The 20,161-nt window shown below is 39.9% G+C and overlaps 1 protein-coding gene across 2 annotated transcripts in view; it reads right to left on the bottom strand.

Annotated features, from left to right (window-relative positions):
• Positions 1-20,161, bottom strand: part of chrdl2 (chordin-like 2) — a 62,913-nt gene that overhangs the window by 3,457 nt on the left and 39,295 nt on the right. For both annotated transcript variants that reach the window (XM_060832080.1, XM_060832081.1), the window contains exons 8-11: positions 19,390-19,564; positions 13,939-14,133; positions 10,661-10,843; positions 1,991-2,089 (exon numbers count right to left, since the gene is read on the bottom strand). In XM_060832080.1, the coding sequence (XP_060688063.1) occupies positions 1,991-2,089; positions 10,661-10,843; positions 13,939-14,133; positions 19,390-19,564 (652 nt within the window). The remainder of the gene's footprint in view (positions 1-1,990; positions 2,090-10,660; positions 10,844-13,938; positions 14,134-19,389; positions 19,565-20,161) is intronic.

A 20,161-nucleotide genomic window follows, 5' to 3' on the forward strand; every position in this document is an offset into this window, starting at 1 on the left:
GGTACAGATATGCCCTATCTACTCTGACCCCTACTGGTTTTGAAGACTTCTGTCAAATCTCCTCTTACCTTTCTCCTCTCCAAGATAAACAGTCCCAACTTTTCCAATCATTCCTCATAACTCAAATTTGTTATTCTTGAAATTATTCTTGTCAACCTCTTCTGCACTGTCTCCAATGTGTTCATATCTTTGCTGAACTGTACAAAGTACACTAGCTTAGGTCTAATTGGTATCTTAAAGTTCAGCTTAACCTCTTTGCTCTTACACTTAAACTTAGGATACTGTATGCTTTTTCTAATTGCTCTCCATCTAATCTGCTATCTTTAATGACATGCCATTATAAACCCAGATCTGGCTCCAGCACGACCTTTATAGTATCTTTTCTTTTAATGTATTTCAATGTTCTTGCTACCAAAATATCTCATCTTACACTTTTACCTATTGAATTTCATCTGCCATCTAAGTGCCTGCTCCTTTTGAATTTTACACTGTTCTCCTCACAGTTTACAATGCTTCCATATTGTATATCATCCAAAAACTTTGAATTTTGCCCCTGTACACCAAAAGTACACCATTGGTAAATCAAGGGTCTTAATACTAATCCCTTGGCTAACTCTACTAAGAACGAAAAATATTCATGAACCACTAGTTTCTGTTTCCAATCATTCAGCTAATTTTGCACCAGGTTGCTACCATACCTTTTATTCCATGACCTCTAACTTTGGCACAAATCTGTTGTGTGGCACTGTACCAAATGCAATTTGCATTTTCATGTACCTGCTGTCAACAGCATTTCTCCTCATCAACACTCTTTGTTGTCTCTTCAAAAAGCCAAGAAAGTTGGTTAAACAAGCTTTCCTTTAAGAAATCCATGATGGTTCTTTTTAATTATTCCACAGTTGTCCATGAGGCATTAATTTTACCCTATATTATTGTTTCTGGAAGATTTTCCACTTCCAAAGTTAGTGGTCTGTAATTTCTAGCCTTACCATTTTGCTCTTTTTTGAATAACAACACAATGTTTGCAATTCTCCAGTCCTCCAGAACAAGCCTATCTCCCAACCCATGATTCTGATAAAGATTTCAAAATTATGGCTGTGCCTCCACAATTTCCACACTTCCTTCAATATCCTTGGACATAGCCCATCTGGCCTTGTCAACTTAAGCATCAACAGCTTATCCAATACATCCTCCTTATCAATTTTGAACCCTTCGGTGACTGAAGTTCTTCCTCCATCACCAAGGCCTGAGTAGCATCCACTTCCTTGGTAAAGACAAATACAAATATTTATTTAATACCTAAGCCAAGCTTCATGACAACATATTTAATTCCCCATTTGGTCCTTAATCAGTTTTACTCTTCTTTTACCATTATATCTCTGTCTATAAGAAACGATTTACAAGGATATTGCCAGGCTTAGTGGGTTTGAGTTATAAGGAGAGGCTGAATAGACTGGGGCTGTATACCCTTGAGCATGGGGGCTGAAAGGTGACCTTATAGAAGTTAATAAAGTCATGATGGGCTTGGATAGGGTAAATAGACAAGGTCTTTTCCCCAGAGTGCGGGAATCCAAAACGAGGTTTAAGGTGAGAATGATAAGATGTAAAAGGGATCTAATGGGCAGATTTTTCATGCAGAGGGTGGTACATGTATGGAATGAGCTGCCAGTGGAAGTTGTGGAGGCTGGTACAATTACAACATTTAAAAGGCTGGATGGGTATATGAATAGGAAGGGTTTAGAGTGATATGTTGGCAAATGGAACGAGATTTATTTAGGATATCTGGTTGGCATGGACGTGTTGGACTGAAGGGTCTGTTTCCATGCTGTATATCTCTACGATTCTATAGAATACTTTGCCTTTAACATTAGCTGCCAGTCTGTTTTCACAATCCCACTTTGCTTCTCTTGTGTGACACATGCAGTAAAATAATTTATTTATTTATTCCATTGTTGTTGTGTATTGCAGACCCTGAGCTGTTATTACTTACTCTGAGTAGTCCGTGTGAGTGGTTTAAAAGATCCAAGGTTAACTTGTTTTTCAAAGTCTCTTCTTGATATTTTTTCCACGTGAAAATGGTGTAGAACACCTGCCATGGAAAACAATGAAAGCTATATTAAAGATCCTAACTTCTGAGCTAATATGTAAAACAAATCCACTTTTCAAATTTCTTTTGATATATTTTTATAATTTCATGGGATGTATGTTAGATTTGCCGACGATCCATCTTGTCCTTGAGCTGATCGGCTTCCTACAGAATCTTAGAGGACAGTAAAAACTCAACTATATTGCTGTTAGATCTTGAGTCACACAAAGGCAAGTTTGGGTAGGAATGGCAGATTTCCTTCCTTAAGGATATTCATGAACAGCATGTATTTTCTTACAATAATCAATGGTAGCTTCATGATTCCCATCACTAAGCCCAGCTTTCAATTCCAGATTCTTAATTGAACTCAAATTCTATGAGATGCCAAGGTAGAATTTGAATACATGACTGAGCCTTTGAATCACAAATCTACTCAAATCCACCATATACTCCGATTCAACTGTAGAACTAGAAATCATTGAGTGCCAGTTATAAAATACATCATTCAACAAATGTAAAGCTCAACTCCTGAGAAACACATGTACATTCTAACGCAAAATTAACTCTTGTGGAACAATGTAAATAAAAACTCCATTCTTAATAGAGTGCTTTGATTACACATTTGGTGTCATGTTTTACAAATCCGTTAACGCAGAAGGTGTATAACATAGCTACAACAACTCTCAATTTGCACTTTGCATTAAAGGCTTATAAAACAGAAGGTAATCTTCTGCTCTATTTCAAGCAAATTGGAAATTGTACAGAATCAAACAGTCTTAATACAGCCTGATTCCAGTAATAAAAATCTATTTTAAGGATACATGTCAAGGTTTGCCATTAACATGACTAATTTAGCAACTTATCCAAAGGGTGGTACAATGTGGAATGATATCTTTATTGCATGTCACCATCTTTCACTACCAAGGTTTAACAAGACTATAAAAGAAAATTTATGTATGTTGAAAGAGTTCATTTCAAACACTTTTCTTTGTAGAGATGCTGTTCAGGAGGTCATAAAAATAATTTGAGTGCATACTTGTTGGGCTAAGAGCATTGCATTACTCTCTCTGGCTGGTACAATCCACTGGTTCTTATAGTCTGGCTATAATTACAGGAATAAAACAGTTGCATAGCACTGCTAGGAATCTTCAGGATGACATATTTTCATACATAGTCTGAACTTAAACTACTAATGTCTTTTTATCTCACAAGTGCAAAATGCCATGTTAAATTTAACAATTCTCAAGTCAACCTAAAATGGTTTTCAGTGCATTTTGGTGTGAAAGGTGAAAGTATAATTGAAAGACCATTGCCAATCTGACACTACACTCCGGAAACCTTTACAAGTGGCTGGATACATAAGTCCCGATCATTTCAAACAGGTTTATTTTCACCAGCAGAAGGAAGTGAGCAAGTAGAGAATCACACAAACAAAAACCAGGCTTAGCAAGGCAGGTAAACTCAGCAGAATTTAGTGTTGAGTTCAAACAGCAAAAGTTGTCACTATTTCAAGGAATTTAACCAACAGAATGGAAGTCATAAATTTATGGAGTAATCATGAAAGCTCTTTTATGCAAGGATCTGAAGTTATTTAAATCCCTAGATCTTTACAAATTAAAGGGAAATTCAGGCAGAAGCTATGAGCCAGATTTTAAAACAATGGCTGTCGGACTATTTCACTTGTCAAACTATCTGGTTACAACTTAATCCTGACCATCTGTTCCTGTGGTTTCATTACAGTTTATTGTTGACAATTCCCAAAACCATTTATTACAGCTGTATTCACTATGAATGCTTAGCTGGAATTCGAAAAACTACAAGAGGATTCATATCAACATTTGGCTGAATTCACATTTGGATTAACCGATTAAAAAAGCTAGGTGTTATTGAGGACGGCAGATGCTGGAGATTAGAGTTGAAATTCCTGATGACCATCAGTTTTCCTGCTCCTTGGATGCTGCCTGACCTCTGTGCTTTTCCAGCACCACACCCTCGAGTTTAAAGAAGCTGTTGAAGGATTAGCTATCTTTGATGTCATTACTGAAGGGAAGTTTGTTTTTTTTATAACAAACCTAACACTTGAGAGAACTTCAAATCTTTGAGTGGGTTTTATGACTGAAGGTTTTTTGAAAACAATGTGTGTATGACGGAAGGCTTTGTTAAATGTTGAGAGACAGGTCAAACATCAATACGCTATTCTCATGTAGAATAAACTGAATTGTTCCCTTTTACGTTTGTATTCCTATGAATTGTCTTGATGAGAGCAAAATGAAAAACCTTAACATATTATGCTTTTTTTCAGTAATACTCAAATTCAGTATTAACAAATGGCTATATTTGAAAGGGTTTGGCTCTTCAGTATTAAGTATGTAACCATCATATAGTCATATATCAATGTTTATATTCATGAAAAACATTCTCAGATCACTCTTACTGTAGTTCCTCCGCATCTTTTTGTTTTACTACCATCCATTCTCTATTTTCTCTCCCATTATGCATCTTTTCTTTATTGATGATTCCTCTGATTATCAATCTTTTGTTGATACTTTCAATCTATATCCACCAATTTTCTTCCAATCACACAGTTCCAGTGGTCACAACCTCTAATTTCCCCACAGAAACAATTGAATCACTTCATCTTCCATTCTCTACAATACAATAGGAACATTTTATTTCCTTCAATTTTTCAAAGATGCATTTTATTCCAAGAAGTGCCAGTTTTAATCTTTGATAGTCCCACAGTAAACTGCAATGTCTCTTTCATGATCTGGAGCTATCTACAAGAAGGTCAATTCATTTGTTGATATCAGATTTATCTGCTTTGTTAATCAATAACTCTGTATAAAGCTCAAATGATGCCAAGTTGTTTTGGAATTAAAAAAAAAGGGAAACTTGACAAGAAATGTTCTTGTATACTTGTCACCTGACAATATCTAGCCTCTAATGTATCTTTTCCTGACACAAACTGTCTGATCATTCTTTACTTTTTAAATGATATTATAATCTGTTCACCTCTGAGTATTTCACTGTTATTGAGTAAAGGAAATGAGTTGGATGCCAAACAGGAAGACCATTAGCTGCATGCTATGCCAGTCATTGAAAGTAAGCACACAGGTGCAACAGGGAGTGAAGAAGGCAAATGGTATGTTGGCTTTCATAGCAAGAAGATTCAAACGTGGAGCAGGGATATTTTGCTGCAATTCTACAGGGCCTTGGTGAGACCACACTTGGGGGACTGTGTACAGTTTTGGTTTCCTTATCTAAGAAAGGGTGTTCTGGCTATGGAGGAAGTGCAATGGAGGTTTATCAGACTAATACCTGAGATGGCAGCTCTGACCAATGAAGAGTGACTGTTTTGGTTAGGACAATATTCAGAAGAGTGAGAGGGGATATCACAGAAGTGAAAAAATTCTAACATGACTAAACAGGGTAAACTCAGGAAGGATGTTCCCATGACTGTGGAGTCCAGAACCAGGGTTACTGTCTCAGGATATGAGGTAAGCCATTTAGGGCTGAGATGAGGAGAAATGTCTTCACTCAGAGAGTGGAATCCTCTGCCATTGAAAGTGATTGAGGTCAAAACATTAAATGGAGGAGAAAAAAACATTTTCATGGAGGTGATAAACATAGTTCTAATGGAATCAAACAATACTGTCAGAAATGGGAAAAGAGTATGAAGTCAGATGATCAGCCATGATAATACAGAATGGGTGAGCAGGCTCAAAGGGCTGAATAGCCTACTCTTACTCCTATTTTCTAAGCTTCTATCTCAATGGAGCCTGACCAACAAATCATTCAAGTTTCCCAAATCCCTTTTAAATTCAAACCTTGTTAACATTTAGCCAACAAAATGTTGAGGAAAAATGTGACTTTGTTCTGGATTGTCAGTTTCTTTCATGGAGGCACTGTTAGGTGACAGCAAATAAGGTTTTTTTTGGAGGACAGCTGGAGTTGCAGGCGCTAAAAGGCTCAAGAAATAGCCAGCAGGAAGTCAGTAATTTGTCAAATTCAGGCAACAAACAAACCTTTATATTTTGGTAGTGGATACAGCGCAGAAACCTGTAAAAAAAATCCCAACCAGTCCATGCTGGCACTTATGCTCACTCCAAGCTCCTCCTGTCTTCACTCATCCAACTTATCCATTTTCCATCTTTTTATAAGTTCATAAGGCCATAAGACACAGGAGTAGATGTAGCCTGTTAAGTCCATTTAGTCTGCTCTGCCATTCAATGAGATCATGGGTGATCTGTCAATCCTCAATTCCATTTTCTTCCCTTTTGCCTATAACCCTGGATTCCTTACTGATTTAAAAATATGTCTATTTCAGCAGGACTGACTGATTTACTTTTGCTCCTATGATCTTATAGTTGTATCCCAGCTTTCTGTCTTCTATTAGCCAATTCTCAATCCATGCTAACATACTACCTCTAAAACTATGGGCACTTATCTTAGTAAGTAGACTAGTGTATGGTCCCTTACCAAACACTTTCTAAAACTTCAAATATATAACATCCACTGCTACCCCTTTATCTATTCTGCTTGTTAACGCCTCAAAGAATTTGAGTAAATTTGTCAGGCATGATTTCCACTTCATGAAACCATGCTGATTTTGCTTGATCATATTATAAAATACTAAATGCTCTGTTATTTAATCCTTTATCATAAACGCTAACATTTTCCTAATAATGGACATTAAGCTAACTGGTCTAAAATTATCTGTTTATTTTGTCTTCTTCCCTTTTTAAATGAAGGTGTACATTGGCAGATTTCAAGTCCTCTGGAACTCTTCCAGTATCAATGGATCCCTGGAAGATTGCTACCAGAGCATCCACTATCTCTTTAGCTACTTCCTTCAATATCCAGGGATGCATTCCATCAGGTCCAAGGACTGTATCAGTCTTTCGCCCCATTCGTTTCCCTGGCACTTTTTCTCCAGTGATAGCTATTGTATTTATTTCCTCCCCTCCTTTTCCCTTGAATAGTTACTAATTTTGGAATGTTATTAATGTATTCTAAAGTGACTACTGATGCAAATTATTCATTTTACTCCTCAGTCATTTCATGGTTCCACATTATTATTTCCCCACCTTCATTGTCTAAGGGACCTATGTTCACCTTGGCTTCTCTCTTTCTTTTTATATATTTAAAGAATCTCTTGCCAATTGTAAGTTTCTCCTTCTTTATTACTTCTGACCAGTTTATCTATATTCCCCTTAAATTCATTATACCATGAGCTTTAACCACTCTCTGTGGTAGTGACCTCCACATTCTATTCCCTTTTTGTTTTCTTGATGACTATTGTATGTTGATAACCATCAGTTTTGCTCTTCCCTATAAGTGGAAACATTCTTTTTGTGTCTATCCAATTCATATTTCCAAAGACCTCCCTTAAGGTCATCTAGCAGGTTTCTATTTTCAAGGGAAAACAGACTCAACCTATTGATTTCTCCTAATAGATATAAGCTCACATTTGAATACACTTTTGTAAAACTTCACTGGTTTTCTGCTAACAATGCATCCTACCCTGCATCTGGTGTTATCTTCAGATTTAGAGATTGTGCTTTTGATTCCAAACATTAAGTTATGAATATAAATTGTCACCAACCATGGAACATTGCTTGCTAACCTCTGTTACTCTGAATAAGTACATTTTATGCCTATTTCTCTTTTTGTATTATGAAGATAGCCAAGCTTCTTATTGCCATCCTCTTAAACATTACCAGTTAAACCTTGTAATGCCCAGGTAAATAGTACTGACATGTGCTTTGCATTCTCTGAGCATTTATCTTTGAAAGCAATACATTTTCATTCACTTGCCTGGATCAGCTTTCTGTTAAGATTAGAGTGGTGCTAGAAAAGCACAGTAGGCCAGGCAGTATCTGAGGAGCAGGAAAATCGACGTTTTGGGCAAAAGCCCTTCATCAGGAGACTTCTGTGGGGCCAGGGGAAGGAGGAGTGTTCTTCTACATTTTATCGAAATCTTTCAGCCTGTTCTTGTCCCTCAAAAGCTATTATTCCACCCCCTCCCCAACCACTACCATCAGGCCTCACATGCAATATTTAGCCAATTTATTTGCTAAATTTAGACACCATTTGGAGTCAATCTTTGTGGATGTGGTGCCAATCAAACAGACTGCTTTGTCCTGGATGGTGTCCAGCTTCTTGAGTGTTATTGGAGCTGCACACTTCCATGTAAGTGAGCAGTATTCAATCACAATCCTAACTTATATCTTGTAGATGAAGGACAGGCTTTGGGGAGATAGGAGGGGTTACTTGCTGATGGCACATCAGGTATGCCCAAGTCAAAACTAACCACCTAACTATTCTAATGGCCCATAGTTTTGTATGCCTATTGTCAGGTATGACTCCAACCAGTGATAATTAGTTTCCCCTAATTACCATTGACTCTAGTTTTGCTAGGAATTCCTGGTGCTACAGTCAGTCAAATGTGGTGTTAATGTCAAGGGCGGTCATTCTCACCCCACCTCTGGAGTTAAGTTCTTTTGTCCAAGTATGAGCTAAGACTCTAATGCCTGTCATGGCCCTGGCAAAACCCAAACTGAGCGTTAGGGAGAAAGTTATTGCTGATAAGGTATTGCTTGATTGCAAGTTTACATCTCGATACCTCTGGTATAAGGGTTTCTATCTTTATCATCTTTACAGGTAGTGAATTCCAGAAACCCAGCACCCTCACATCCACTCGAAACCTCCTACCCCTTACCTTACGTCTATGCCTCCTAGTCCATCCACCAATGGGAAAAGTTTCATCCTGTTCCCCCCTGTCTATGCCCCTCTTAATTTTATACATCTCAATCATGCCTCCCCGCCCTCAGTCTTCTCTCTCTAAGGGACATCATGATCATCTTGCCTTGTTTGCCCTGCTGAAGTACATCACCTCACACTTATTGAGAATGAATTCCATTTACCACTGATCAGCCTATCTTACCAACCTGTTGTAATCTCCTGTAATCTAAGGCTATTCTCCTCCCAATTTACACCCCACCAATTTTTGTATCATCTGTGAACCTACCAATCAACCCTCCTACATTTATATCTAAATCATTTATATATAGCACAAATAGCAAGGGTCTAAAAACTGATCCCTGTGGGACTCCACTGAATACAGGCTTCCAGTTTCAAAAATATCCCTCAACCATCACTCCCTGCTTCATGCCACTTAGCAAATTTTGTATACAATTTTCCAAATTTTCTTGGTTCCCATGAGCTCTTTCCATCGCTATCAATCTGCCATGCAGGGCCTTATCAAAAGACTTGCTGTAGTGTAATTAGACTGCAGTGTATGTACTACCCTCATCTCGACATCTGGTTACCTCACTGAAAATTTCTGTCAAGTTAGTCAAACATATCTCCCCTTAACAAAATCATGTTATTTATTCTAGCTTAATCTCGGCTTTCCAAGTGTAGATTAACTCTGTCCCTCAGAATTGTTTCCAATAGTTTCTTTATCACTGAGATTAAACAGACTGGCCTGTAGTCTCCTAGGTTATCTCTTTTTCCCTTCATGAGTAACAATAGCACATTGGCTGTCCTTCAACCCTGTGGTACCTTTCTTGCAGCCAGAGAGGGATTGAATGCTAATGCCAATGCCCTGCTATTTTCTGCTCCCCCAACAGCCTGGGATACCTTTCATCTGGCTTTGAGATTTAATGTGGAACAAATGATACTTGTCACTTGTCAGCCCAAATCTAGATATTGTCCAGGACTTGCTGCATTTACATATGGACTGCTTCAGTACCTAAGAAGAAATGAAAGATGCTGAATAATGAGCAATTATCAGCAAGAATCTCCACTTCTGACTTTACGATGGAGAGAAGGTCATTCACAAAGTAGATGAAGATAGTTGGGCCTAAGAAACTGCCCTGAGGAACTCCTGCAGAGATATCCTGGAGTTGAGATGACTGACCTCCAACAACCAGAAACATCTTCTTATTGTCAAGTATGACTCCAACCAGTGATAATTAATTGTCCCTAATTACCATTGACTCTAGTTTTGCTAGGAATTCCTGGTGCTACAGTCAGTCAAATGTGGTATTTATGTCAAGGGCGGTCATTCTCACCCCACCTCTGGATTAAGTTCTTTTGTCCAAGTATGAACTAAGACTCTAATGCCTGTCATGACCCTGGCAAAACCTAAACTGAGCATTAGGGAGATTATTGCTGATAAGGTGTTGCTTGATCACAAAATGGATGGCACCTTCCACTTAAATGCTCCTTTAATGATAATCAAGTGCAGGGCTGTAATTTACATGGTTGGATCTGGCCTGCTTTTTATCACAGGACATAGCTTGGCAATTTCCTATATTACTGGATTGATGCCAGTGTTCTAGCTTTACTGGAATATCCTGGCTCGGGGTGTGGCAAGTTCAGGAGTACATCTCATAAATACTATTACTGGAATATTCTTGGAGTCCAAAGTCTTTGCCGTATCCAGTGGCTTCAGACAGATGGGTAAATAAGCAGATAACTAGATAAAATGAATTGAATAAGAGTGAAGGCAATATTTTAGCACAAGTAACAATTATTAGTTTTGACATTGTGGTGCATAAAACTCACCTTTAACTAGAGGCCAGACATGGATTTCTACATCTGGAAGATTGTCAATCTCTATAGCAATTTTCTTGCTGTTTTTCTGAGAATCTGTTTCCTGGGTCAAGAGTGATTCATAAACAAGAACAGTCTCTTCATCGCATTCTACTTCCTTACTGCCATCTTGTGAAAAGTCTGGTACTTCTGGTGCTGTGGAATGAAAATGTGTCTTTAGTTATAGCATTGGCTGTCAGCCCTAGTTTTATTTTCCCTGAAAAATATCTGACAGCTAAATCCTAAATGCTACTTGATTGAAATTAATAGCATTGTCCAAATGACGTTAGATCAGATGAGCAAGTATAGACTATTCCATCCATCAAAACTGCTCCACCACTCAATAAGATCAGTGCTGATCTGATTGTGCTTAACATCACTTTCAGGCCTATTGCCCATAACCTAATTCCCATGTCAATCAAAAATTTAACTATCTTGGCCTTGAGCATATTCAATAGCTAGCCTCCAGTACTCTCTGTGGATGAGAATTCCAAAGACTAACTATGCACTGAGAAACAAAAATCCTCCTCTTAAATGGGATATCCCTTATCTTTAACCATATTTCCTAGTCCTATATTCCTCTAGAGGATGAAACATTTTCTCAAAATCTTCCCTGTCAAGCCCCTCAGAGTTTTATACTTTTCAATAACATCACCACTCATTTTTCTAAACTCCGTTGAGTAAAGTCTGATCAGCTTGTTCTCAGAAGATAACTCCTGCATCCCAGAGATCAGACGAGGGAATCTTTTCTGAACTGCTTCTAATGCAATTCCTTATGTAAGGAGCCCACAACGTCACACAGTATACTAGTGCAGTCTCAGCAGTGCCCGGTATAGATGCAGCAAGACTTCCCTATATTTAGATTCAATCCCCCTTGCAATAAGGGTTAATAGTCCATTTGCCTTCCTTTTTACTTGTTGTGATAAAAGAATACCCAAATCACTCTATGTTGGAAAATTCTTCAGTTTTCAAACTTCAGACGTTCTGTTCTTGCCAAAGTGGGTAACCTCAAATTTTCTCACATTATATCTTTTTTGCCAATATTTTTCCTACTCACTGAATCTATCAATATCCCATTCTAGATTCTTTGTATCTTCCTCACAATTTGTTTCAGTACCTATTTCTGGGTCATCTGCAAATTTAGCTATGACATTGTCAGTCCTTTCATCAAAGTTATTAAAAGAGATAGCAAATAGTTAAGGCATCCCGCACTGATATCTGTCACACTCTACCAGTTACAGTAGATCGTTGGTGACTCAGTTGATAAGTGAAATGTATTCAGTTACACTAAGCCAACAGATTATGAAAATTCTGGAAATTCCTATTAGTAGGGCTCTACCATTAGACGCGAGACTGTGGTACTGAAAAAGCACAGCAGGTCAGGCAGCGTCCGAGGAGCAGGAGAATCGATGTTTCAGGCATAAGCCTTTCATCAGGAAAGAGACTTGTGGATCAGGGTTGAGAGATAAATAGGAGGGGGTGGAGTTTGGTGGAAGGTAGCTCAGAAAGCGATAGTTGGATGAAGGTGAGGGAGAAGGTGATAGGTCAGAGGAGGGAGTGATGGACAGGTCTGGAGGGTGGTGCCAAGTTGGAGGCTTGGGACTGGGATAACGTTGGGGGAGGGGAAATGAGGAAGCTGTTTAAATCCACATTTATCCCGTGTAGTTGCAGGATTCCAAGATGGAATATAAGGCATTCCTCCTCCAGGTGTCAGGTGGTAACAGTTTGGCGGTGGGGGAGGCCCAGGACCTGCATGTTCTTGATGGAGTGAGTGAGGGAATTGAAGTGTTCAACCACGGGGTGGTTGGGTTGATGTGTGCGGGTGTCCCAGGGATGTTCTCTGAAATGATCCGCAAGAAGGTATCCTGCCTCCCAAATGTAGAGGAGACCACACCGGGTGCAGTAGATGAAATTGGTAGAGGTATAGGTAAATTTCCGATGGATGTGGAATGGGGCCTAGGATGGCAGTCAGGGGAGTAGTGTGGGCGCAGGTTTTGCACTTCCTGCGGTGGCAGGGAAAGGTGCCAGGAGTAGGGTGTGGGCTTGTGGGGGGTTTGGACCTGATGAGGGAGTCATGGACGGAATAGTCTTTACGGAATCCTGAAAGGGGTGGGGAGGAAAATATGTCTCTGGTGGTGGGGTCTGTTTGGAGGTGGCAGAAGTGGCAGAGGATGGTGCATTGAATGCGGAGATTTGTGAAGTGGAAGGTGAGGACCGGGGGGTTCTGTCCTTGCTCCATTGGGAGGGGTGGGGTTCATGGGCGGCGGTGCATGAAGTGGAGGAGATGCACTGGAAGGTATCGTCAACCATGTGGGAAGGCAAGTTGCGATCGTGGAAGAAGGAGGCCATCTGGGACTTTCTGAGGTGGAATAGGTCATCCTGGGAACATTTGCAGTGGAGGCGGAGGAATTGGGAATAAGGGATGGCATTTTTACAAGAGGTAGGGTGGAAGGAGGTGTAGTCTAGGTAGCTGTGGGAGTCGGTGGGCTTGTAGTATATGTCTGTGATTACTCGATCGCCAGAGATGGTGATGAAGAGGATCAGGAAGGGGAAGGAGGTTTCCAAGATGGTCCAGGTGAATTTGAGGTCGGGGTGGAAGGTGTTAGTAAAGTTGATGAACTGTTCAACCTCCTCATGGGAGCACGAGGTGGCGCTAATACAGTCATCGATGTAGTGTAGGAACAGATGGGGTGTGGTGAACTGATGAAGGGCTTATGCCTGAAACATCAAATCCCTGCTCCTCGAATGCTGCCTGACCAGCTGTGCTTTTCCAGCACCACACTCTTGACTCTGATCTCCAGCATCTGCAGTCCTCATTTTGTCATTTAGGATTTCCTTCCCAATGAATAATCAGCAAGTTATTTTGTAAATAACATGTAAAAATGTTATTTAAGGACAGAATGTTTTGATGCCATCCTTAGAAATTGCTTTCTGACACTCTGTATACATTCACAAAATAACATTAACTACTAAAGCCATGAAAATACACACTACCATAATCTAGAGTTATACAAGAGGCAGAAGAACAGGAATTAAAAACATAATAAAATGGAATTGTTAGTTTCAATTAAAAAGAGTTATTGCAATCTTAAGATTTAAAAAAATTGTCTGAAGAGACAATGTGCAAATTCAAAGCAACTATTTATTTATTTGAGCTGTATTGCTATAATACAAGACTGTCAAATCTAATCCTCTCCAAATTTGTAAACATGATTAGCTTTCAATTAGAGCTTAGATGAAAACATCTCTACCTGGACAAACTTTGCAACATTTTCCGTTGATTTTCTGTGGGTATTTACATGGGTAGGGATCAGGACAATGGATCTTCTTACACTCCTGTTTGCTTATGTTGCAAGTACACAGCACACATTCCATTAGTCCAAATAGACGCAAGACTGGATGCCAGGATTCTCCATGAGAGTAGGTTTTCCCATTTGAAACACAAACTGAGGATGCAAGAAAAAGAAGCTGAATCTTCTGAATAGCAATCAATTGTCTTGCACAGTGCTCTATAAGTTTCTAACTAAATGTTAATTTGCATTAATATTGGCATCTGCACAATGAAATACTTTTCTGTATTTCCTGGTATATTTTCAATTTAAATATACACTCTAAAATTAATGTGATTCAATTATTCAAGCCAGTAGATTTTTCCCACATTTTGGAGATCTGACTGCTCATAATTTATAGGGATTATTCTTACTGCAACTCTGTCCTCTACCTTTTCACAGGCAAACATTACTATAATCAAAAATAGGAGTAGATGCAAAGATTAAAATTTTAAATTGAGGTAAATGGGCGAAATTCTGTCTTATCCCAGTCTGTTTGATTCAATTAATAGGAATTTGCTAGTCAGTGCTTAACTGGTAATGTAGATTTAGTTGACAAAACAATGTAAAAGTTGATTTACATTCAATGTGAATAAATTGTGCCAGTAAATTGCATGGTTTCAGCCAGTTAAATTTCAGTAATGCCTTTGCACATACCTTGGTTCCATGCCAACCTGCATCTAAATCCCAATAAATGTGTCACCATGGGGGGAGTGAGCATTATCAAGCAAGAGGAAATTCCACATATTGATTTTTCAGTAGTTTGGTTTGGAGACTATTAAACATGCTAATGTGTTTCTGTGCATGTCAGACATATGGCTGGCCAGAAACAAATCATATAGTTTTCTTCAGAATAGGATAATTACAATGACTGCATTATTTTAGTCTTTCAGTGATAGATATAACCCTAACAGCTACAGTGAGTGTACTTAGACCACATTGACTGCAGTGGTTCAAGAATATGACTCACCATCATCTCTTCAACTGGATTAGACAATTGATGCCAGCCTCATCAATGACATTTATAAACCATGAATAAGTGACAATGATTGCTGAATTAATTTTACAAATGAGGGCATTGTTGACAAACAAGGGCATATATTAATGTGGCTCCATTCCATTAGTAGTTGGCAATCTGAACTGTACTCATTATTCAATATAGTTCTGACATAACTAGACCCCAAGAGTTAGCTGACACAACTCCTGAATCAGTAGACCAAACATAATAAATGGATTTATATTGTTTTTAACAGGTAGAAAGAATTGACACAGATGGAGAATCAATTAGCTTTTCAAGACATCAATCAAATAAACAAAAAGCTGAATCTTACTTTTTTGGGTAAGTGTCTGTTTTCTTGAACATCTGGAGGATTTTTTTTTGCCACAGGGCCCAATGGGATTTCCCACCAGATCTTACCAGACTCATTTCATTAGCTATCCTGCCCCTAAACTACCCTTTTGCCCACCTCGAGGCCCATCTTACCATGCTCTGTCCCCAGAACAAATCACTACTTAACCAATTTGCTGAAAGACCAGTATTCCTGGTACCAGTTCCATCTTTAAAAGGCCACTGTGCACCCAATGGCAATCTGCCATTGCTTCCTCATCAGCAATGTAAGGGCACACCAGCCACTGTTCATAGAACATAGGTTAACACTCCCTCAGACATACAATCCCATTCTCTCACTCTAGTCTCTGATTAGCCACCATAGCATACTGTAGTTACATACCACCTAAACACCCTCTTAAAGTCATCATACTCTGTCCCTAATTCCAAATGCAGACTTGCAGCTTGTCATTGTCCAATAAGGAACCATCACATGGCAAACAAGTGGATAAACCCATACATAAGCTTTTATTTACAGACAGCAAATTCAAACACAAACAGAATGAATATAGGTTGCAGTTCAACCCCACAATGCAAACCAAATACTGGCATTAACAGTGACCATTTCGCATTCCATAATGGCCTGCTGCACCCAGCTCCCATCTACTAGAGCTGGGTATTAATCAGGTCCTGTCTGGCTTGTAGCACCTCAATCAGCTGAACACTGTTGTGGATAAGAAGACTTCCTCCTTCCCAATGTCCTCATCGCCCTCCTCAGAAACCTGCTTCCATTCTCTCAGCTCCTCAGCATTTGCACAAGCACCTTGTTGCCTGCTCCAACTGTGTTCCAAGAGCAAAACACATTAGGATGTTGCAGCACACTATGTAAAGTATACATTTGAGAACCCCCAAGACTGGTTCAAACAGCATCTTCAGCAGCCCTATCATCTGTCCCACCACAGCCTAGGTCATAGCATGTATGCAAACCTGGTTGAAGGTGACACGCCAGCTGAATGACCAAAACATCATATTAGAAAGGGAGTACCTGCTGTCTGATGCTATTCCCATTCTAGACCTACACCAATCATTCAAATTGTTATTATGTTCAGTAAAGTCCACTGTCATACTTACATGACATATGATGAAGTGATGTTCCCCTCCTCCCACAGCACCTTTGGAGGTTTCAGCGGTTTAACCTTTTGGACAGCAGTCATCTCGTTTTAAGTCATTGCCACTAACTGGTGCATCCTTGTGATGCCAATGTTAATTTTGTAAGCACCAATGACATGGTACAAATTATCTTTGACCAGCATTTGAACCTAAGTACATTCACTCTTTGTGCATTGCAAATGGGTGAGGAATGCTTGGAAATTAAATAAGCTAAAGCTTGCAAATAGCTGTTTCATGTACTTTCCCCTTCAATGTCCTAGCATGCAGTGGATATGGATCCTGCACTTTTCCCTTTCAAACTGACAGCAACTCTGCTCACTCTGGTGTTGTGTCAGACATTTTCCAGTTATTGCTAGCATCTAGAGAATGACAAATGATGGTAGGGAATGCAACTTGCAGTGGACCCCATCAGTACTGGGCTGAGCTTGTTGCCAGGCACCTTCCAACACACTCAATGCTACCATTTTCCCTTTTAACTAGCATGAGCTAAAAATGTGTTGCTGGAAAAGCGCAGCAGGTCAGACAGCATCCAAACAGCAGGAGAATCGACGTTTCGGGCATGAGCCCTTCTTCAGAATTCTCCTGCTCTTTGGATGCTGCCTGACCTGCTGCACTTTTCCAGCAACACATTTTCAGCTCTGATCTCCAGCATCTACAGTCCTCACTTTCTCCTTTAACTAGCATGACCCTGACAGCCCATTTCCATCCATTCATCCCATGTGGAGACCCACCACTTTGATCTTTGCTTCAATTGACCCTCAACTGAGCCCCCATTACATTATAATGACACCAAACCTGGTTGTTGCTGTAATGATGGTCACTGCCATTAGCTCTCCTCTCATGGACCTTACCATGCCCTCCAATGATGTTCCACACCACTCCCCCCGCGCCCCCCCCCCCCATTATACCTTAAGTTTTCCCACTGTCACCATCCTTGTCTTAAGCTCAACACATGCCTCTATTTTTCAAATCCCAAACTTGACTTTCCCACCCTCTTTTAGTCAGTGAACCACATTTGCCTTTGCAGCCCACCTTTGTATCTTCCTCAACAACAATGCACAGACCCATAGTTGTCCTAACAGTCTTTACTGCAGACCTCTGACCAACGTCAACAAGTAATTTAGACATCACTGACCAAGCCACAGACCATTGTTTTGCCGCTCCCTGACTGATGGTATGTGATTTCCCCGACAACTCGTGATGGCTTTACAGGACTAACCATCGCCCACTCCCCAAACTGTGGTCAGACCTGCCTCCTGACCATGACTGACCCAAGTGGCCACACCCCTGGACTCTGTGCAGACTGTGCAGGACCACTATTGACTAAAGCCTCCACTTGACTAGACTGAGGACTAGATTAGATTAGATTACTTACAGTGTGGAAACAGGCCCTTCGGCCCAACAAGTCCACACCAACCTGCCGAAGTGCAACCCACCCATACCCCTACATTTACTCCTTACCTAACACTACGGGCAATTTAGCATGGTCAATTCACCTGACCCGCACATCTTTGGATTGTGGGAGGAAACTGGAGCACCCAGAGGAAAACCACGCAGACACGGGGAGAACGTGCAAACTCCACACAGTCAGTCGCCTGAGTCGGGAATTGAACCCGGGTCTCAGGCGCTGTGAGACAGCAGTGCTAACCACTGTGCCACCGCGCCGCCCACTAGTCCTCACTCATTTTGCAATATAGCCATTTGGTTGAATAAACATGCAATGAGTTTGCTGTGCAGGCAACTGGCAAATGCAGTGAGTGTTAGATTGACATCACTGTGTACTGTACAACAGCAAGGCTCTGCTGGATAGATCCTTACTGACAAACAGGATAAGCAGTCTGCCTGTGCATCTGCGCAAAAGAACATGTCAATATGGCAGTACTGATAGCCCTCAGGCAGGCAGGCATGGCATGGTAAGGCATGAATGCTGTCAGCATACAGACAGATGTTAAGTGAGAAAGTGCTAAGAGAATAAGTGGGCAGGCCTTAGATGCAGGGTGGTCAGCAAGATTAAATTTAATAATGAACAATGAGTCAGATTTAGTTAACAGCCTAATGGTAAGTGAACATTAATTATAGAGCAATCATTATAATCAAGGCTGTCTTGAAATATTTCACATTACTTATGACATCAAGGGATGTGGCAATAGCACGGGAATATGGCCTTGAGATAGGTGCTGAGCCATGATCTAGAATAGCACAGAAAGCTCGAGGAGGTTAATGGCCTACTCCTGCTCCTATGTTTCTAATATGATCAAGCTCAAAACAATTTATCCAATGGAGAAACATGACACAGCTACAAAAAGCAAACATTTTCAAAGGGCTATGGCATAGGCACCCGGTATGGGTGAGAATTAAAAATCAGGGTCCCAGAGGTGATATTGAAGTCCCAACACCTCTGGAAAAGCTTTGACTTTTGAAAGATCCAACAAGGGGCTCGAGTGTGTAATGAAGTGGCTGAAAAGCAGTGGCCATCATACTCTTTCAAAAGCTTCTTAACGGGCATATACGTTCAAGATTACAATTACTAAACTGTTTTCCAGTGAGTACTAGCGGCCTTGTGCTATTTAGTGTGCAGGGTTTGGGTTTATCATAGGGACCATGTCATTCTCTTTGTGAAAGTTTCCTGAATATCCTATAGGGTTTAGAAAGAGCTTGCTAACATCTTTTTATGAAGTTGGTCACTTCTTTCATCTTCCTTCTCAGGATCTTACATTGCTCATGTTGAAGTATTAAGACTGAATCATATAATTAATAGAATGAGCATTGATGGTCCTTTCAGTTGTTTCTCACTTACCAACATATGTTGACTTCAATTAAAAACATCAATAATGCAAAAACAATTGCTTAGCACTTAACTTGTGAAATTTTATTACCTCTGCCATGTCTGTGCTTATTGTCAATCACTATTTGCACAATAGTACCAGACCCTTGTTGCGGATCTGTTAGCAAGCCTTGATGAATCCTCGAGTTGGAAATTCTGGGTAAATTGGCACTAGAGCTTGCAGAACCTCCCCATGATTCGTATTGAGTCCTCTGGTATGAATGTCTCTATTTGAACAAAGTTAGAATGCCATTAATTCAAATGTGCATGTTGTCCTGAAACACAAAATAAAGTATTCTGATTTTACATATTACATTCTGCTCCAAGTATGAAGCAACAATTTCTTCCTAGTATTATTATTAAGTTTTCAACATTACAATATTCCCTCAAAATCATGCTCTTTGCACAATGGATTTTCAATGGCCATTGACTGGCCGTGTGTTACCTGGCAGGTGTTACTATTTCAAGTTTTTTGTGACATGTGTTTTCTGCTTCTACTGATCATTAGATTTTGCTGAAATATGGCTTGAATGTGACATCAAAGCCTCACTTTTGACTGAGTGGCATCATGGAGCCCTTGTAAAACAAGAGTTAAGGGGAATCAGGGAAAACCTCTCCACTAGTTCAGTCATACTTATCACAAAGTATAATGGCTGTGGTTGATTGAGGTCAATCTCAGCTCTAGTAGAGCTCTGCAGGATTTCTTCAGCGCAGTGTCCTATACCCAACCAGCTTCAGCTGCTTCATCACTGAATTTCCCGACATCACAAGGGCAGAATTGGGATGCTCACTGATGATTGTAAAATGTTCAGCACCGTTTGTGC

This window comes from Hemiscyllium ocellatum, chromosome 11 (genome assembly GCF_020745735.1).
Source record: "Hemiscyllium ocellatum isolate sHemOce1 chromosome 11, sHemOce1.pat.X.cur, whole genome shotgun sequence".
Classification (NCBI taxonomy): Eukaryota; Metazoa; Chordata; class Chondrichthyes; order Orectolobiformes; family Hemiscylliidae; genus Hemiscyllium; species Hemiscyllium ocellatum.